The sequence below is a fragment of the Budorcas taxicolor genome, chromosome 1, assembly GCF_023091745.1.
Source record: "Budorcas taxicolor isolate Tak-1 chromosome 1, Takin1.1, whole genome shotgun sequence".
Taxonomy (NCBI): Eukaryota; Metazoa; Chordata; class Mammalia; order Artiodactyla; family Bovidae; genus Budorcas; species Budorcas taxicolor.
This window is the reverse complement of record NC_068910.1, coordinates 106,580,753-106,603,508: the sequence shown is the minus strand read 5'-3', so window position 1 is coordinate 106,603,508 and position 22,756 is coordinate 106,580,753. Positions and strand designations below refer to the sequence as shown.

The window sequence follows — 22,756 nt, the reverse complement described above, 5'->3', positions numbered from 1 at the left end:
GTAGTCAGGCTCCTCTGTCCATGGGATTCTCCTGGCAAGAATACTGGAGTGGAATGCCATGCCCACCTCAAGGGGAACTTCCTGACCCAAGGACTGAACTTTCATCTCCTGAGGCTTCTGTATTGCAGATGGATTCTTCACCACTGGGTTACCAGGAAAATCCAAATGACTCATATATATGATGTAAATTAAACTACCAGCTACTTTTATTTTTTCACCCTCAGGAAAGTTACTACTTACTTTTTAATCTTTTCTGCAACTCTTACAAATAATTTAATTTTTTTTAATGTTCAATTTTGTTAAACACATTTTTGTAAGACCTCTGTGTATAGAACTATAAAGAGCTAACACTGTGCCACAGGGCAACTTCCACTGTGCTTTGTCCTATAATGCAAGAGAACAAAAGCTGAGATGAAATGTGTTTTACAACAGGGCTGGTCTTTCCCTACCTATGTTCCAAAGCGGCCCAGCAGCCCAGGAGAGCAAGCATGGTGCTCTGTGGCAAGGCAAGAAGCATTTACACAGCTCGGTTTCTTTTATTTCCCATTAAGGTGAAAACACCAACACAATAATCCTAACCAAAACACAAAGATTAAACACTGAATCACATGGAGATTAAGCTTAAGCAGACTATGCAAAATTTTTCAGAACGTTTCTTTCTGAAAAGAAAATGGTTCTTGGATGAATCTTTTGAGAGTGTTGATAGTGTCTCTGAATTGGACCAAAATAGATGGTACAGTTTGTAATAATAAAACATGAATGTCTCTAGGGTGTCGATATATGTTCTCAACTGAGAATTTAAACTGTCATATATGTAAAGTCTGGATTTTTAAGACTGAAACTTATTCAAATGGTATTTAGAGAAAAAAAAGCACTTAGGCTAATTCGAAAGAAGAGCTAAAGTTAAAGGCTAAAACTATTTAAAGAATCTGAGAATAGAAAAGTAAAAACAACTAGTAAAATAAATCTGGAGATTACTTAAAGGCTCCTTTAAGATTTTTCACGTCTTTCTGGAGGAAAAAACAATTGAAACTATCTGTGAAATGTTCCAAAGAAAGTGGAAGTAAAAGTGGCTCAGTCGTGTCTGAAATACCATCCCATGGACTATACAGTCCATAGAATTCTCCAGGCAGAATACTGGAGTGGGTAGCCTTTCCCTTCTCCAGGGGATCTTCCCAAACCAGAGATCAAACCCAGGTCTCCCACATTGCAGGTGGATTCTTTACCAGCTGAGCCACGAGGGAAGCCTGTAAATGTTCGAGTTTGATATCAAATGCACCCTGGGCTTTGTTTCTTTTCTTTTAAATGCCCTGTCAATCTTACATGAAGATGCTGTTGCTCATGATGTCAATGAAACAGAACTTATATATAGAATATTAAGCTTTTAATAATCTGAAATTCTTCATTGATGACTTCAAGGGGAGCCAAAGACTTCCTAAAATTATATACAAACATTTATTTATATGAGTATATATCCATTTTCTTGGAAAAGAGAGTCTGTTATTTTTGGACAGAAAACAAAGTGTATTCCATAAAGAATCTGAGTCTGTGAACTGTACCACAACATCAGGGTCATCTAATAGGAGTCCTTAAGCCCACAGACTGTGCAACAGATTAAAGTTTTAATAGACTGAATGATACTTGAAGGTTTGAATTACACCTTCATTTTATATATATTCCCCATCCTGACTTTTCTTTGTCCAAATGATATCTTCAAGTTGTCATCATAAATTTTAAATCATTTTCTAACCTTTTGTGTATTTCTCCTCAGGAAAGCCAAAGAACCAAAAGATGACATACATACTCTTTGGAACTCACTGACCTTAAGCAACAGAGGAAGCAGACCAAACACAAATCTTAATGTTATGTGGCTAACCTTTCTTGCACTGGTTTTGGAATAGTTAGAATAGAAAAAGGAGTCCAAAATGGCAGTGGCTGACAGATAGACAAAAAAAGGGGCAAAGCCCGTGGAAAGGGAACAAAGGAAAAATTCGTGGACCAGAGTGAGAACCTCAGGTGAAACAAACAGGCCCCCTTCCTGGCTAGCCCTAGTTTGCATAGGGAAGGCCAGGTGGGAGGAGCCAAAACACATAAAAAGAGGGAGCCAAGACCGGCTGAGGCCTCTCCTGCAAGGTCAGCTCACCTTCATGCGTGAGGATGGACTTTCTTTACCAAATAAAACTCTGCGTTGTAATGAAGCTGTAACACTGGTCCACCATTTTAAATCTTTGTTGCAGTGAGACAGAACTGAGGAAATTACACACTCTCCTGACATATCTTATCAATACATGCCAAAAAGTGTTTTTAAATAATTCTAACCTAGCAATAACAGTGTTGCAAACACTGTTGTTTAAGGGGGCTGTTTACATATGTTTAACTAGAAATACAGTCACTCATGTCACCTTTCTTGTGCTTCTGTCAGCTCGGTGTGTTTTCTTTGTCATTTAATCAGTGACCTTCTCTTCTCTATACCTTTCCTCAAATCGGAAATAGAATAATCTTGGTCTTTTCCCTGATTCTACCTCAGAGTCCCTATCCTAGTTTCAAATAGTTGCAGCTTACAGAATTTCCTTTTAAAATCTGGAGCTAAATAAACTTTCAAGGAGGAGCGTTGTCTAGGAGACACAACTGTGCAGGAGAGTATTGAGTAGGGCTTACGGGGGCTTGAAATCAGACACATGGCAAGGAATAAAGAAATTAGGAGTTAGGAATCCAGATGAAGGTTTCTCTTACCACACACAAATTCAAAATTTGCACTTTGAACCATTTATTCAGGATTTTACTTTGCACATTTAATCTAATTTAATTTATTCCTATTATAATTAGCTCTTGGTTTAAGTAGGTACAAACAAAAACACTCATTCACATACAACTTATTCAGGGTAATTGGCAACATTTTTAGCCACAGAAATATATAAAATACACACCCTTCAACCAAAAAAGAATTTGTTTCCCCCCCCTCCCTGAAGACTTACTTGAAGTGTAAACCACCATCTCTTATCTTTTACGTATATTTACTACAACAGTATTTGTTAAAGACAAAGAAATTTGTCATAAATACTACCCAAAAAATATAAAAAGAATAATCATTCACAGGAGAACTTTAACAAGTAGAAATTTTGTCAAAAGTGATTCAGTTTTAAATATCCAATTGTAGACTGAAAACAAAAGTACTGATTTTCTTTTTTAGGATGCCTGAACATATAAAGAAATGGAATAGTTTACTTTGATTTTTCTAAACTGCAGTTTGATTGTATTTAAAAGATATATACTTTTCCAATGTTGAGTTCCCTTGACAAACTGAGTTCATACCAATTTTTCTTAATTTACTGTATATTCCTTCGAAGTCTGCCATCCAGTCTTATATATTTACATTAATGCTTTTCTGCAGTACTCTATCTGCATCAAAACCTGATAATATAATATTCACTAGATCTTAGAGTCTCTGCCACTTCAACCTTACTTGTTTTTCCTGGCTTATTTCTAATATCTAAACTATATGCCTTCTCAATAAAATTTTTTTGACAGGATAATAGTGCATGCAATATTTGCCCTGACTCTACATAGGATTTCACATGAAATATGGAAAGGAAAATACTGATAATCATTGCTAACATACTTCGAAGACATTTTAATATTGGCTTGGCACTGTAAGTCTTTTGCTATAGAAATGGTCTAGTTGAATCTGTTATTGGTTTATAGAAACTTGAACTGTGAATTCATGTCTTTAACAATTACTAGTCAGGAGACAGCAGTGAGGATATGAAAAAGTCTGGTTACTTGAGTATAAGGCCCATCCAAACCTCTTTCCAAAAGTAAAAAATAAATGATGTTAAATATTACTATTAATCATATACCTAATGATTAACCTCAGATATGCAGATGACACCACCCTCATGGCAGAAAGAGAAGAGAAACTAGAGACCCTCTTGATGAAAGTGAAAGAGGAGAGTGAAAAAGCTGACTTAAAACTCAACATTCAAAAAATGAATATCATGGCATCTGGTCCCATCACTTCATGGCAAGTAGATTGGGAAACAATGGAAACAGTGACAGATTTTATTTTTGGGGAGCTCCAAAATCACTGCAGATGGTGACCACAGCCATGAAATTAAAAGACACTTGCTCCTTGGAAGAAAAGCAATGACAAATCTAGACAGTATATTAAAAAGCAGACACATTACTTTACCAACAAAGCTCTGTCTAGTCAAAGGTATTGTTTTTCCAGTAGTCATGCTTGGATGTGAGAGTTGGACTATAAAGAAAGCTAAGCACCAAAAACTTGATGCTTTTGAACTGCGGTGTTGGAGAAGACTTTTGAGAGTCCCTTGGGCAGCAAGGAGATCTAACCAATCAACCCTAAAGGAAATCAGTCCTGAATATTCATTGGAAGGGATGATGATGAAGCTGAAGCTTCAATACTTTGGCCACCTGATGTGAAGAATTGACTCGCTGGAAAAGACCCTGATGCTGGGAAAGTTTGAAGGCAGGAGGAGAAGGGGAGGACAGGATGAGATGTTTGGATAGTATCACTGACTCAATGGACATCAGTTTGAGCAAGCTCTGGGAGTTGGTGATGGACAGGGAAGCCTGGCAGGCTGCAGTCCATGGGGTTGCAAAGAGTCAGACACGAATGAGTGACTGAACTGCACCGAATAATTGCAAGTCTGGTGTTTGAGTCCTCATGTGTTCACAGTTGTTTTTTAAACTGACTCAGAGTAAACAGGCAGGAAGTCTCACAAAACCAGCAAAGCAAGGTGAAGAAAGCTATTTACCTCATCTAACGTATGGCATGCAATGGAGAAAAACTCCAGTTCAGTTCAGTTCAGTCATTCAGTTGTGTTCGACTGATTCTTTGTGACCCCATGAACTGCAGCACGCCAGGCCTCCCTGTCCATCACCAGCTCCTGGAGTCCACCCAAACCCATGTCCATTGAGTCGGTGATGCCATCCAACCAGGTAAAAATCTCAAAAAAGGTGTTTTATATATAGCATTATATTTAAAGCATAGGTAGACAAACTGAGATGGTGTTTCAGAAGACTATCCCCTCAACAATTAAAGAGCTTCCAAACTAACCACAAAGGAAGTATTAGGAAGACTTTCAACATTGATTTTTTTCTTTTAGAATTTATCTATTTCTAAATTCCACATTAGACTGCTTTATGTGATTGCTGTTTTCTGGACTTTACTCATAATTTAAAAAGCTTCTTAGTTTAAGGTATATATCTAGGTTTGGCCTAGAATCTAATCTATATATATGAATTATTTCATTAATGAAAAATAGCATCAAGTCTTCCACAATAACACTGTTAGAAAAGTGTAAGGTAGATTTTTTGAGCTAATCATACTCAACCTCAACCTAAGGCATTACCATCTGAGCATAATGAATATGCCTTTAAATTTTATAAATAAGTTTTCAAGATACATTATAATGTTTGGATCTTATATAAATTTAAGATGTCACATGATGTCAGAGTTATTGCTGTAACTCTGGGAAAATTGGACCAGTGCATCTTCCAAATATTATTGCATCATCATTATTGTAAATAATTCTATTTCTCAACAACGCCATTACTCTGATTTTCTTTGTTTATTGTCAGCATATGAAACCATCAAAAGTGTAAAGGTAGAGTCTGTCCTAAGGTGAGTCATTAGTCTAAGACCCTATGTATAATCAATACACTATGGCATACAAAATGTTCTATCTCACTTTCAAATACTGTTTGACTACAGAAATAAATCAAAGGAATAACTAGGTGGAGCAAAGAGACCAACTTTATCATTGTAGATTATACATGGATGACATATTTCCAAGAGGGACATTAATTCAAGGAGATAGAATTTGAATTTAATAGGGAGGAATACAATGGGGAAGAGTTTGATTAAAAAAATATAAGTTCATATGTCTTTTTATAATTATTTTTCCTTTCTTTCCCCATCCACTTTGCTTGTCTTAGCTGCCCTCCCTACTCTTCCTGCCTTCTCTCCTGGGATTTTCTTACTTCATTGAGTGACTACGATTTGAAAAGCACTGCAATAATATGTGAATATATTTGGTATTCAATTTTCAGCCCATCACTTCCTGCTATTTTTCTCTATTTGAAACTAAGAATAATAACCCTTTACTACAATCCTTCTAGAAATGAGAAAGGTCATAGAAACAATTGACATTACATAAATACAGATTTCAGACTTGTTTGCTTTCTGGTTCTCATGATTCAGTGATTCTTTTGTTATTAGTGTAAAAACATTGCAAAAATATTGTTCCTTAGTAGAACAGTGTGACATGAATGCAAATAACCTATTTTATACAGGGCATAATCATGTATCTCATTTAAATTTGATTAAGGAAGTAAATGGGAACTAAATTAGTACCATAATTAGAAGAGATTTTCTGATTCTTTGAATGACATAGTGAATATCTATGAGACCCTAAAAGTTCTGCAACATATGACCAATTGGTAGAAAGCAAATTAATTTCTGCTCAGTAGCCATCATCCTCTGGCCAGCTTTTTAAAAGTACCATGATACAGGTTAAAGGAAGGAGTGCTTTGTGTCCTCAAAAGATGTCTTAAACCCCTAAGAGTCACTCAGTTTGTAGGTAGCAAATAGTTTAGTTTTTTAACATGAAACAATAAAAACTTCTCATGATCATTGCTTCACCCTTCTTTACACAAAATTATACAGCAAATTCTTGGGAAATAAACTACAGCTGAATGAAAGAGGATAAGAATTACCTTTGAAATCATAGCAGTGATTACTGAAAAATATCAGAGAAAGTATACAGGGATCACTTATCAAAGTGATATAAGCCAGAAAAAGTCAGTTCAGTTAATTTCACTTTGAGGGAATAGGAACAAGTTTAGATCTATAATTTTTTTATGAAGCAATTTTGTTATACCTGATTTGTATGTAAGTAATGAAAACTGAACTGAGTTTTCTCTCCCATGAAGGCTGGAGGCGAATTTGGCTGAAAGCTTAGATGAACAGAGTGCCAGTGTTCTTTTAGATTCCTCTCTGGAAAGTTGTTTTTGTGTATGTGTTATAGAAACACTATCTTGCTTCTCACATTCTCAGTGGCTAAATGACAAGGGTTATCACTTTTACCAGTAATGTTGAATAATTCAAGTCTCTACTGAAGTTCATATTGTCATTTCTGCCAAACATACCAAAATCCACCAAGATTTGTCATTAAGAATTAAAGATTAAACTATTAAACTACAAATCATCCGTTCATCTCTCCAATTCCAATTGGTGAAATCTTAATAATATATACGAAAGCTACATTTTTTTATATTTGCTGTTAACTCTGAGAGCTCAGTTTATATAGACTTCTATTTCTAATTTTTTGCAACACTATCATCACTACCACCACCACCACCACCACCAACAACAACAAAATTTCTATGCAACTGATACCACTTTATTCTAGAGAGAAAAAAAGGGTGGCATCACACTCATGAGAATAAAAATTGCTAATTTTTATTTCATATAATTTTGGTCTGTACTTTATCCATGGCATTGTTGGCCACTTTAGTAATTATCCAATGATAAAACCAAATGACATGGAAGCATACTTATGGTTTGTTACTTTTTGTAGGCAAGAGTAACTGAAAGTAGGCAAGGGTAATTGAAGGGCAAATGAAAAATGTCAGTGTAATAATTTTAGGCTTTGATGGCATAATTTTGTTAAGAAAAGTAAGAAATTTGCATGATGAGTTTTTTTTCCATTTTATTCCCTAGTTTTTCAAATGCTCCCATTATTTGGCTGGCTGAGTCACCCTCATGAAAATATAGGATCATTACCATAATTTGTAGCATAGTATTATCTATGATATAAAAACCACAAGAATTATGATAAAAATTCAAGGATCAATATCTTAATTCCATTTTTCTAAACACATGTAAAATGGATTTGCATGCTTCATGTAAAAGGGAGGAAGAAAGCTGTATATTTTACAAAATAACAATAATAAGACAATTTATGATTATCATAATACTAAGGATAATATACAAAGTGATTTACTAAATTTTGAAATTATATTTTTAAAGGTTGAATATCCTATATTTTATTGTTCTTCATTTATAAAATATGGTTTTGGTCAGATTGATATTTCTAGGGAAGTGTGCATTAATTTTCTTCCTCAGAATTGTCTTTTTGCTAATGTTAAATGTCACATTTGCTACTTTCTCACTTTTTTCAAATCATTTTTCTTTAGTGTAATGGAACTTTATTTAAATCTCTGTAAACTATAAATAAAGAATTATTTTTCAGTTAATAAAACTCAGTTTTAAATTCTCTTTTCTAGCCAATTCCAAGTGGTAAAGTGTCTTAAATTCGACCTTGTTTTATTCTTGAGTTACAAATTTGGGACCTGAATCTTTTGTTTTCATTTGTGAAAAATCTTCCCTAGAAGAAAGAGGCAGCACTACACTGAGATGCTCAGTTTACAGATCGTTCTTCCACTTCCTTTACATTATTCTTGGAGCATTATGTATCACAAATGTGGTTTCTGCATCTATTAATCAAAAAGCCACTTGCACTTCTGTTCAACAATATATTTCAGAAATATTTATTTCTGTATTATGGGTTTGTCAATTGTAAGCACAGTTCTACTGCTGTATCTGGTGGCAGAAAACTTCACCTGAAATACCTACCAGCAGGAATCCTGGGGGGCAAAGATCCTCCCCCTGGCGCTGGATGCGGGGCCTGGAGGCTATTTAAAAACCCTGCCCTCAGGAAGCTGGGGCAGAACGTTTCCACCCCAATGGCCGGGAAGGATCCTTTTAAGAGATAAAAATGGACATTAATCAAAAAATCTTCTTTGTGGAAAAGCTGTTGATCATTTAACTGGAACAAAACCTACAATCAACAAAGACATCAAACCTTACAAGGAAGTTATGTAATTACAAGGAATGGAATGCATTTTTATTCATAAATTTATGAAATAAACCTAGTTTTTTGAAAAGAAAGTTACTCTTATCTAGTTACAATTAAAGAGGGTTAGGAGCACCAGAATACTAAGATAAATTTCTAAACCTACATTTGACAAAGGGGATATAAATGTTATTGATGTTGCCTGTTTACAGAATTCACCTCCACATGCGATAGAGATATGCAGAAAATAGCCACAATAGGATCTGAGATGTGTGCTGCACTATGAGGAGTGGTGCCTTACTTCAGCTGTACCAGTATGAAAGCCTAAAATTAAGAAGACTTCTATACTATAATTATATACATCTTTGAAATAGTGGTAAGAAAAACAACATACACATTTCTTAATTTGCTTCATTCTTAATTTGCTTAATTAGGGACCAGACATAAGAGTTTGCAAAGGTAGAACCACATGCTTTTTCATTTTTAAGAATGCTATTGAGAAAGAAACAAGAAAAAGTAAACTACTTGGAAGTTTATTCATAAAATAATATAATGAATCACAGACGAAAAGAATGTCAGAGCTACAAAGGACTTCAGAGATCATCCAGTCAAAAACTCCATGTTTTACAGACAAAGAACTGAGGACTGGGGTGGGAAAGTGATATCACACAGCTAGTGGACTCCCAGGACAGTCTTTACACTAAAGATTAAAAATAAATAATGAGCCACTTCCTATTTGGAAGATCATGATCTCCTGATTGTGAATTAGAAACCTCACACTTTGGAATAGTGGCATTACAATTTGGTGTCTCAAGGACCTAAAGGACACTAAAATCATTCAGAAGAAAGTATAATATAAATGCAATATTAATGCATTGGTAACTGATATGGTACATGTAAGTTTAAATCACAATAATACCCTAAAATCAAGGTACCCTGATGGTTGTAAGAAACACATCTCATTTGAGACCTCTGAAACCCTCATCAGGAACAGCAGTTTTCCTATGGATCTCTCCTTCCACAAGTTCAAATTTAGAAAGTGCCATATTTTTGAAAAGGACCTCCCAAGTGGCCCTAGTGGTAAAGAACCTGCCTGACAAAGACGGAGACATAAAATATGCGTGTTTGATCCCAGGGTCCGGAAGATCCCCTGGAGGAGGAAATGGCAACCCACTCCAGTACTCTTGCCTGGGAAATCCCATGGGCAGAGGAGCCTGGTGGGCTATAGCCCATGGGGTCACACAGTCAGACAAGACTGAATGGACTTAGGGCACACATTTTTGAAAAGACTTCACTCTGTTCTTTTATACAAACTTTACCCCTAAAACAAGTTAAAATTTTGATTTTTCTTTTAACTTTAACTAGGATTACAGGGATCTGGTATACCACACTCTATATATCTTGCTACTGTGGAGGAAGTTGTTGCTAAAGAAAAAGCAGCATTTCTCAGATCTTTAGAGTTTGTTTGTTTGTTTGTTTGTTTACAAAAGAACAAAGTTATAATGCAAGTTAATGGTTGAGGCCTATATATTGTGCACTGGATTAAAGAAAGCCTAGAGAGAGTATCATATACTGTGAATAAATTGGTTTTGTTGTGGATTCTATGGAGTTTTAGTAAAATGACCCAGCAGAGCTGGAGTCTCTTAAACATTAAAAGGTGTGGCAAAAGAGAACAAAATGGCAGAAGAGTAGGTGGACATGGAGTACATCTCTCTCCATGGATACATCAGGAATACACCTTCAGACACAGAAGTGCATGCAGAACACCAGTTGAGAGCGGACAGGAGTACCTGACCAGTGGGAAAGAACATATAGAACCATGTAAATCTTCGTAGGACGAAGGAACTAGCGGGAAAAGCAGGAGTGTTAGTAAGACTGGACCTGCCCTTGGCGGGTGGGGGAACTAAAGCAGAAGTCCGATTCCCACATCCAGGCAATTGTCTGAGTCATAGGAGAAAACATTTAAGACTGAGAGTGAAACAGCTGATCTGTGGCAGTGTAAATGGAATGAGAATCAGACAGTCCTTGCCACAGCCATACAAACTCAGGACAGGGACGCAGGTTCCCTGGAAGGTGCAGCTGCTGGGAGCCGGAGTTCAGGGATTGTGGAATAATCCCAGGGTGAGGGCTGCTGTTGACTGCAGAGAGATGGATCGAGGGGATGTGAGGGAGGACACTGTAGTGGGAAATGCCTGTGGAGGAAAGCCAGGCAGCCATGGAAGCAAGGCAATACTGCTGAGTCACATGGAAGGGGCGGAGCCATCACCATAGTCTTTCTCTCCCCACACACCAGCATTGCTGGTTGAACAATAGAGAGGCTGGCCCATCAAATGCCTGCCACACTGAACTACAGAATAGGACCCCACCCAAGGTGCCCCTTTAAGTGCCTGATGCGGTGATCTAAGAGTAGGACCCCAAACAGGGGGGGCCCTCTATGTGCCTGACACGCTGAACAACAGAGAAGGATCCCAGCAAGGTAGCCCTCTAAGTGCCTGAAAGCAGAGCTACAGAGAAAGACTGGCCAAAGAGGCCTTCTAATCACCAGTTACAAGAGGCTAAAAAAAAAAAAAAAAGGACTCTGATAGGGCCATAACTCCTGCCATGAAGGCAGGCCAAGTCCTTGTACACTTGTTGCCTCCAGGGTCCCCACAAGCCAAGCAGCCACGTCGCCTTCATGCTCAACTCTCACTGAGGCAGAGCTGCCACAGACAAAAAATGTCTTGCATCTGTGCGCACAGGGTCACTTCTGTAGTGTCCGACTCTTTGAGACCCTGTAGACTGTGGCCTGCCAGGCTTCTCTGTCAGGGAGACAGGAGGGTTTTCTAGGTAAGAATACTGGAGTGTTTTGGCCAATACTGGTCGCCATACCTTTCTAAAGCACTATTTCCTGCTGCCCTAGCTGCCAACTCCCTTGAGTACCTGATGCTGCCAGAATCCCTGCGACCCAAGCAGCTGCACCGTCTCCACACCTGGCCTTCACAGGGTCTTCACAAGTCCTCCAGGGCAGTCTCAGGAGCAAACCCCAGTGGATGACCCATACGTAGAGGTGGAAATAAAACCACCATTGAAACCCATGGACAGTGTGGATAAGGAAGGAGACCTAAAACCTTCCCACCAGCTGTACAAGCTGCAGATTAAATCCACACAATCAACTAGGCAGACTTTGTGTCTATGGAATATATAAAAGGTCACTGAAAGCTCCCACAAAATAAAATGCACTAGTTTTGGATAGCTGTGGACAATGGAGGCAAGAACACACAGGAATAGAACCAGGTTAGAATCTGAGCTGCCCCCACAGCAGGTCCAGAGATCAACACCGTGTTGGAGTGCATCTGAGAGAGGTGAGGTGGACTGTGACTCCCAGAGAGGGAAAGGACTTTGACAGCAGTGACTCAAGAAAAACATTTATTATTCTTATGTTTTGACTTGTTCTGTAGATTCTTTTGGATTGGTTTTCCTTTTTGTTCCCCCTTTTCCCCCTCTGTTGTAGTTGTTGATTTTATTGGCACTGCTAAGTCGCTTCAGTCATGTCCGACTCTGTGCGACCCCATAGACGGCAGCCCATCAGGCTTCCCCATCCCTGGGATTCTCCAGGCAAGAACACTGGAGTGGGTTGCCATTTCCTTCTCCAATGCATGAAAGTGAAAAGTGAAAGTGAATTCGCTCAGTTGTGTCCGACCCTCAGCGACCCCACGGACTGCAGCCTACCAGGCTCCTCCGTCCATGGGATTTTCTAGGCAACAGTACTGGAGTGGGTGCCATCACCTTCTCCGTTATTGACACTATAAAATCTAATTAAGCTTTTGAGCTTTTTTTTTTTCTTTCTCAGTCACATTTTTTATTGTTATAAACCTCTGCCTCTGCATTGGGATTTTGCAGTTCTGTGGAGTTTTCCCTTTTTCTTTTCTTTTTAATTTTAATTTTTAAAATCTATTATTATTTTCTCTACATTGATTCCATTGTTTGCTTTTCCTACTATTCTTTTCCCCTTGTAGTTAATCTTTAATGTATATAAATATTCTTCATCTACCTCTATTTAATTTTGCATATCTATTCTTTCTTTTCTTTCCTTTCCTCTCAACATATTTGTTAGTTTTATTTTCATTGCTTTAATCCCCAGTTGGCACCTTGCTTTAATTTCATTTTCCAGTTTGTACTTCAGTTAGTGTTGTTCTGGTAGATATAATTTTTGGTTTTTTTTTGTTCACCAGGTCAACCTATGGTACTTTATTTTTGTTAGGCTGTTTTTATTTTACTTATGGGTGTATACCTTTGTTTTTCTTCCTTTTTCTTTCTTCTTCCACTTTCTTTTTTTATAATTTTAATTTTTAATGTTTTAAACCTATTAAATTTTTTCTACCTTTATTCCTTTGTTTGCCTTTCCTACTGTACTTTTCCTCTTGCAGTTAATCTTTAATGTATATAAATCTTCATCTACCTCTATTTAACTTTGCCTATTTATTCCTTCTTTCATTTCTTCCTTTCCTTTCCTCTCAACATATTTGTTAGTTTTGTTTTCATTGCTTTATTCCCCACTTGGCACCTTGCTTTAGTTTTGTTTTCCAGTTTGTGCTTTAGTTAGTTTTGTTCTTAACTGGTAAATATAATTTTTGATTTCCTTTGTTCACCTGGTCAATCTATTATACTTTATTTTTGTTGGATTGTTTTGACTTTGCTCATGGGTGTATGTGTATATTCCATTATTTTAATTATTATTTGCCTGATTTTGTAACTACTATTTGCCTGGGGTTCATCTTTGGTTTCTTGTTTTTGGATATTTGTTTTAATCTCACTGAATGCCATAACAAACCACTTGTGGAATCTTCTTTCTTGACCAGTGATCAAGTCCAGAGCCTCTGGAGTGGGAGCACTGACTCCAAGACCCTAGACTACCAGAGAACTAACCCTAGGGAATATCAAATAGTGAGAACTCACTGTAAGGAAACCACTTTAATACAAGACCTGGCATCACCCAACCACCAGTGGCACCCTGTACAGGATGCCTCATCTAAACAACAAACAAACAAACAAAATACAAACCCAATCATCAGCAGACAGGATTACCACCTCACTCAGCCTTGCCCATCAGAGGAAAAACAAACAAAAACACAGCACAAATCTCACCCTATAGGAAGCTTACACAAACCACTGGGCCAAACTTAGGAAGGCAGAAACCAAAAGGAAGAAAGAATTCAATCTTCTTCAAGGAAAGAATTCAACTTTCCTTGAAGCCTGGGAAAAGGAGACCTCAAACACAATAAGTTAAAAAAAAAGACAAGGCAGAGAAATACTACACATAGGAAGGAACAAACTAGAAACACAGAAGTCCAAATAAATGAAGAGGAAATAGACAAACTACCCGAAAAAGGATTCAGAATAATGATAGTAAAGATGATCAAAACCTTGAAAACAAAATGGAGAAAATGCAAGAATCAATTAACAAAGACCGAGAAGAATTAAAGATTAAACATTCAGAGATAAAACACAATTACTGAAATTAAAAATACTCTAGAAGTAATCAATAGCAGAATATCTATAGCAGAAGAATGAATCAGTGAGCTGGAAGATAAAATGGTGAAAATAATTTCTGAAGAGCAGAATAAAGTAAAAAGAATGAAAGAACTGATGATAGTCTCAGAGACCTCTGGGACAATATCAAATGTACCAACATTCCATTTATAGGAGTTCCAGAAGAAGAAAGGAAAAAGAAAGGGCATGAGAAATTTTTTGAAGAGATTATAGTTGAAAATAGCTAAAAGGAAATAGTCAATGAAGTCCATGAGGCACAAAGAGCCCCACACAGGATAAATCTAAAGAGAAATACGCCAAGACACATACTAATCAAACTAACAAAGACTAAACACAAAGAAAGAATATTAAAAGCAGCAAGGGAGAAGCAACAAGTAACACACAAGGGAAATCCCATATGCTTAACAGCATATCTTTCAGCAGAAACTCTGCAGGCAGAAGGTAATGGCAGAATATTTTTAAAGTATTGAAAGGAAAATCTACATTTCCTTTTGAAATGAAAGGGAAAGGGAAAGGGGATCTACAACCAAGGTTACAATACTCAGCAAGGATCTCATTCAAAACTGATGGAAAAATAAAAAGCTTTTCAGAGTAGCAAAAGTTAAAAGAATTCAGTACTACTAAACCAGCTTTCCAACAAATGTTAAAGGGACTTATATAGTCAAAAAATATAAGAGAAGAAAAAAGATCTGCAAAATCAACCCCAAACAATGAAGAAAATGGCAATAGGAACATATATATCAATAATTAGTTTAAATGTAAATGGATTAAATGCTCCAACCAAAAGACCGAGACTGGCTGAATGGATAAAAAAACAATACCCATATATATGCTCTCTACAAGAAACCCACTTCAGACCCAAAGACACTTATAGACTGAAAGTGAGAGGATGGAAAAATATATTCCATACAATTGGGAAGCAAAAGAAAGCTGGAGTAGCAATCCTCATATCAGACAAAATAGATCTTAAAATAAAGATTACAGGAGATAAGGAAGGACACATTGTGATCAAGGGATCAATCCAAGAGAAGACATAACAATTGTAAATATCTATGCACCTAACATATGAACACCTCAATACATAAGACAAACACTAACAGACATAAAAGGAGAAATTGACAGTAACACAATAATAGTAGGAGACTTTAACACCCTACTCACACCAATGGACAGGTCATCAAAACAGAAAATTAGTATAAAACACAGTATTAAATGATACATTAGATAAGACAGATTTCACTGATATCTTCAGGATATTCCATCCAAATGCAGAAGAATACACCTTCTTCTCAAGTGCACATGGAACATTCTTCAGGATAGACCACATCTTGGGTCACAAATCAAACCTCAGTAAATTTAAGAAAATTGAAATCATATCAAGCATTTTCTCCAACCACAATGCAATGATACTAGATATCAATTACAAGAAGAAAAAAAAACTGTAAGAAACACAAACACATAGAGATTAAACAATACATTTCAAAATAACCAACAGGTTACTGATGAAATCAAAAGGGAAATCAAAAATTTCTAGAAACTAATGACAATGAACACAGATTCTCAAAACCTATGGGATGCAGCAAAAGCAGTTCTAAGCGGGAAGTTTATAGCAATATAATCCTACCTCAAGAAACAAGAAAAACAGCAAATAGACAACTTAACTTTATACCTAAAGCAACTGGAAAAAGAACAAAAACCCCCCAAAATTAGTAGAAGGAAAGAAACCATAAAGATCCGAGCAGAAATAAATGAAAGAAACAATAGTAATGGAAAGCTGTTTCTTTTGTAATGAAACTGTAATGAAAGCTGGTTCTTTGAGAAGATAAAACTGACAAATCTTTAGCCAGACTCATCAAGAAAAAAAGAGAGAAGAATCAAATCAACAAAATTAGAAATGGAAAAGGAGAGGACAACAGACAATGCAGAAATACAAAGGATTATAAGAGAGTATTATGAACAATTATATGGCAATAAAATGGATAACCTGGAAGAACTGGACAGATTCTTAGAAAAGTTCAATCTTCCAAGACTGAACCAGGAGGAAATAGAAATTATGAACAACCCAGTTACAAGCACTGAAATTGAAGCTGTGATATAAAAAAAAAGTCTCACAAAAAACAAAAGCCCAGGACCAGATGGCTTCACAGGAGAATTCTATTAAACATTTAGAGAAGAGCTAATGTTAATCCTTCTAAAACTCTTTCAAAAATTGCAGAAGAATGAACACTTCCAAACTCATTTGATGAGGCTACCATCACCAAAACCAGACAAAGACAACACACAAAAAGAAAACTACAGGCCAATAACACTGATGAACATAGATGCAAAAATCCTCAACCAAATTTTAGCAAACAGAATTCAGCAACACATCAAAATGCTCACACACTATCATCAAGTTGGGTTTATTCCAGTGATAGAAGGATTCTTCAATTTATGAAAATCAATCAATGTGATAGACCATATTAACAAATTGAAATATGAAAACCATATGATAATCTCAGAGGCAGAAAAAGCCTTTGACAAAATTTATCTCCCATTTATGATTTATAAGAAACTGATGACAGAAATCAAAGATGACATAAACAGATGGAGAGATATTCCATGTTCTTGAGTAGAAAGTATCAATATTGTGAAAATGACTATACTACCAAATGCAGTCTACAAATTCAGTGGGATCCCTATCAAGTTACCAATGACATTTTTCACAGAACTAGAACAAAAAAATGTAACAATTCATATGGAAACACAAAAGACCCAGAGTAGCCAAAGCAGTCTTGAGAAAGAAGAATGGAGCTGGAGGAATCAAGCTTCCTGACACTAGATTATACTACAAAGCTACAGTCATTAAGACAGTATGGTACTGGCACAAAAACAGAAATATAGGCCAATGGAACAAGATAGAAAGTTCAGAAATAAATCCATACACCTATGGGTACTTTATTTTTGACAAAGGAGGAAAGAATATACGATATACAGCCTCTTCAATAAATGGTGCTGGGAAAACTGGACAGCTACATGCAAAAGAATGAAATTAGAACACTTCCTAACACCGTACACAAAGATAAACTCAAAATGGATTAAAGACCTAGATGTAAGACCAGAAACTATAAAACTCTTAGAGAAAAACATAGGCAGAACCCTTGATGACACAAATCAAAGCAATATCCTCTATGATCCACCTCCTGGAGTAATAGAAATAAAACCAAAAATAAACAAGTGGGACCTGATTAAACTTAAAAGCTTTTGCACAGCAAAGGAAACCATAAGCAAGGTGAAAAGACAACCCTCAGAATGGGAGAAAATAACAGCAAATAAGACAACTGACAAAGGATTAATTTCCAAAATATATTTCCAAGCCTCTCATACAACTCAATAACAGGAAAACAAAAAATCCAATCAAAAAGTGGGAAAAAGACCTAAACAGACATTTCTCCAAAGAAGACATACAGATGGCTAACAAACACTTGAAAAGATGCTCAATACCACTCATTATTAGAGAAATGCAAATCAAAACTACAATGAGATATCACCTCACACTGGTCAGAATGGCCATCATCAAAAAATCTACAAACAATAAATCCTGGAGAGGGTGTGGAGAAAAGGGAATGCTTTTGCATTGATGGTGGGAATGTAAATTGACACAGCCAGTATGGAAGATGGTATGGAGATTCCTTAGAAAACTAGGAATAAAACCACCATATGACCCAACAATCCCACTCTTAGGGGGAGGAGACCAAACCCTGAGGAAACCAAAATGAAAAAGACACGTTTATCTCACTGTTCATTACCGCACTATTTATAATAGCTAGAACATGGACACAATGTAGATTTCCATTGACAGATGACTGTATTGCATAACGAAGTTGTGGTACATATATACACAATGGAATATTACTCAGCCATAAAAAGGAACACATTTGATCCAGTTCCAATAAGGTGGATGAACCTAGAACCTGTTATACACAGTGAAATGAGTCAGAAAGAGAAAGATAAATATCATATTCTAATGCATATATACAGAATCTAGAAAAATGGTACTGAAGAATTTATTTACAGGGCAGCAGTGGAGAAACAGACATAGAGAATAGACTTATGGACATGGGGAGAGGGGAGGAGAGGGTGAGATGTATGGAAAGAGTAATATGGAAACTTACATTACCATGTGTAAAATAGATAGCCAATGGGAATTTGCTGTATGGTTCAGGAAACCCAAACAGAGGCTCTCTATCAACCTAGAAGGGTGGGATGGGGAGGGAAATGGGAGGGGTGTTCAAAAGGGAGGGGATATATGTATACCTATAGCTTATTTATGTGGAGGTTTGAGAGAAAACAACAAAATTCTGTAAAGCAATTATCCTTCAAGGAAAAAAAAAAAGGTGTGGCAAAAATGCTAATGTAAGCCATAAAGTGCTGTGAGGTAACCTTCCACAAACAATCAAATTAATTACTCTTTTGTTCTTATTTGAGATATTCATCATTGAGAATAAAGTAAACATGAGCCTGTGTGTGGTACTGCCAAAATAAGGTATTTTCCACATTGCAATGTTTCATCACCATCTGAGAAAACATTTATTAACATACAGAGCTTCACTGAATACCAGGTGGAGATAATTATATCATACATTTATAAAGCTTTCTTATTTAAAGTTACAAAAGAAATGGTGATTTTACAACAGGGGAAATAATTACAAGAAATTCAGATTTTATCATATGCTGTGAAAAATAAAAATGATCCCATTTTATTTGATTATATATTTATTGAAATCAAGGAACAATAAACCTGGTTCAATAATACTAGATCATTAAAAAAAAATCACCATGTTCAGGAAAGTAAAAAGGACATAAAGGATATTATCTTAAAGAAAAATCTGAGGAAAAAAAGCATGTAGAGTGGTGACTCTAAATAATGTTAATTTGCTTCACATTTAGAGATTTTTATCTGAGTTTTCCTATTTATATTATCCAACACTATTCAAAACTTTTAACTTAGAAAAGATGTCCATTATATTAACTCCTTGAAAGAAACTAAATGCAAGTATTATTTTATTGCTTTGATTACACTGATTGCTACTTTTGTTGTTGTGACAGCCTGCCATCTTTAATAGCAGCTTTCATTTTCCTAAACTTGCTCCATCATTCATAATGGCTTTGTTATGTTTATTTACTGTGGTTTAAAAGATCTTTCATTTATTGTAGCATCTCTTCAGTAACTGTCATTTTTTTAAATATCTGAGACAATAAAACAGAAATGCTGGTGCACATGAATACATATTCCATTGAGATATCATATTATGCCACATTATTCACATTATGTGATGACACTGCCTTATAATTTTTCTTCTTAAGATCAGTCATGTCAATAGAGACTGCACAAAACACAACTCCATGTTTTCACAGTTCAGGAAAACTAAAGTTATCCTTGTTATAATTCCTTTATCACTTAATCCATAAGAAATTAAGTTCATGAACCTTTTAGAATTTGATATAAAATAATTTTAGTCTGATTTGCTCTATTTCGTAAGTTGCTGACCCTCTTTTTTTTTAGATTAATGGTGGAATTTATTAATAAATTGCATTGCAGCTCAATAATAAAAAAATCTATTATCTGTACCAGGAGAAGTATAAATTTCTATAAGTATTCTGATTCTAGTCACTTTCAGTAGACTATTTGTTAATATAAATTAGATTTTTATGTGATGAGAATATTTCTCTCACCATTACAAGTTTGAAATGTAAAATGTGTCCTTTCACACATGCTTTTTTTAATTGAAGGATAATTGCTTTACAGAATTTTGTTGTTTTCTGTCAAACTTTAACCTGAATCAGCCATAGGTATACATATATCCTTTTCCTTTAGAACTCCCCTCCCATCTCTCTCCCCATCCCACCCCTCTATGTTGATACAGAGCCCCTGTTTGAGTTTCTTAGCCATACAGCAAATTCTTGTTGGCTATCTGTTTTACATATGGTAATGTTAAGCTTCCATGTTACTCTTTCCATACATCTCACCCTCTCTTCCCCTCTCTCCATGTCCACAATTTTATTCTCTATGTCTGTTTCTCACGTATGCTTTTCTAAATCTCAAATTATTGAGTTTCTAGTTTGTTAGTGATCTTGAGTTGGTGGGTTACAAAGAGATCAACATGTGACATTAGCATTATATTGTCTGTAATATAGAGTTAACAGTAACTGGGTGTTCTGTAGTTTTATTTGTTAAATCTGGTAACCCTAATCTAATATGATTTCAAACACTTATGGATATCGGATAAGTAAGAGACATTTAACTACTGGTGTAAGGTAAATGAACATAAGTCACTGGCTGCAGGGTTTTTTTCTACCTTTCATTAGTTCAGTAGTTCTCTGTGCATTTAGGGAGCCTTGCAAATTATGACTGGGGGAAGACATTACTGGTCTTTAGTGTGTGTGTGTGTGTGTTGGGGGGGTGTCAGGATGCATGTTTATGGCATTACAGTAAGTGGAATACTCCTTGCCTAATGGGAATTCTCTCTCAAAATGCTGGTGGCACCCACTGAAAAACATTGTCTGAGAATAAAGAATCCTAAAAAAAAAAAGGTTGCTAATGAATAGGTCATATAATGTGGTCCAGAAACAGTGTGAAGAAGTTAAACCAGCTTATATTCTGACATTTGGCTTGATCAATTAATGAAGTACTGATCAGATCATCTGAGAGTAATCTGGCCTGTAGAGTAAGCAGCTTTCAAAGAATCATAATAAAATATATTTAGCACAAACTCAATGAAACAAATCCCATTTTAATTTGATATAGCAGCAATCTCTCTAACTTTGTTAGAAATTAGATATCATTAAGAATTTGTATAAAACATAACAAACTATGACCTTAAACTTTCTGTATTTCAATTTCATTTATGAAATGAAAATAACTCGACCTAATGGGACTGTTTGTAGGTTTAAATGAGAGTAAATTACCATAAGCATAAGACAACATTATTAGAAAGTCCTAACATTTTTTATATTATATATATATTTTAAATTAGAGGAAAATTACTTTACAATACAGTGATGGTTTTTGCCAAACATCAACATGAGTAGGCATTAGGTGTCCCATCCATTTAGTTTGTCACAGAGCACTGGATTTGGGTTCCCTGCTGTCATACTTCAAACTACCACTGGTTATCTATTTAACATATAGTAATGTGTATGTTTTAATGCTATTCTCTCATATCATCCCACCCTCTCCTTTCCCCCACTGAGTCCAAAATGTCTGTGTCTCCTTTGCTGCCCTGCAAGTAGGATCATCAATACTATCTTTCCAGATTCCATATATATGTGTTGATCTATGATATTTGTCTTTCTCTTTCCGACTTACTTCACTCTGTATATCCAGCTCTAGGTTCATCCACCTCATTAGAACGGACTCAAATGTGTTCCTTTTTATAGCTGAGTAATATTCCAATGTGTATATGTACCACATATACACAACTTTCCTACCCATTCATCTGTTGATGGATACATAAGTTGCTTCTGTGTCCTAGTTATTGTAAGTAGTTGCTGCAATGAACATTAGGGTACATGTATATTTTTCACTTCTGTTTTCCTCAGGGTATTTGACCAGTAGTGGGATTGCTGGATTGTATGGTAGCTTTATTCCTAGTTTTTTAAGGAATCTCCATACCATTCTCCATAGTGGGTGAATCAATTTGCATTCCCACCAACAGTGTAAGAGGGTTCTCTTTTCTCCACACCCTCTCTAGCATTTATTATTTGTAGAATTTTTAAATGATGGCCATTCTGACTTGTGTGAGATGATATCTCATTGTATTTTTGATTTGCATTTCTCTAATAATGAGCAATGTTGAGCATCTTTTATTGTTCATTAGCCATCTTTTTTTTGGAGAAATGTTTATGTCTTCTGCCCACTTTTTGATTGGGTTGTTTGTTTTTTTCTGATATTGAGCTTCATGAGCTACTTGTATATTTTGGAGATTAATTCCTCATCAGTTATTTAGTTTGCTATCAATTTCTCCCATTCTGAGGGTTGTCTTTTCACCCTGTTTATAGTTTCCTTCATTGTGCAAAAGCTTTTTAGTTTAATTAGGTTCCACTTGTTTATTTTGTCTTTATTTCCATTATCCAAGGAGGTGGGTCATAGAGGATCTTTCTGTGGTTTATGTCAGAGAGAAAACAAACTGCCTATGTTTTCCTCTGAGAGTTCTATAGTTTCTAGCCTTACATTTAGGTCTTTAATCCATTTTGAGTTTATTTTTGTATATGGTGTGGAGTTGTTCTAATTTCATTCTTTTACACATAGTTGACCAGTCTTCCCAGCACCACTTGTTGAAGAGACTGTCTTTTCTCCATTGTATATT

General features: G+C 35.9%; 1 protein-coding gene across 1 annotated transcript in view; it reads right to left on the bottom strand.

Moving 5' to 3' along the window:
• Positions 1–22,756, bottom strand: part of EPHA6 (EPH receptor A6) — a 959,528-nt gene that overhangs the window by 151,485 nt on the left and 785,287 nt on the right. The window contains exon 12 of the mRNA XM_052649809.1: positions 8,660–8,785. Within this exon, the coding sequence (XP_052505769.1) occupies positions 8,660–8,785 (126 nt within the window). The remainder of the gene's footprint in view (positions 1–8,659; positions 8,786–22,756) is intronic.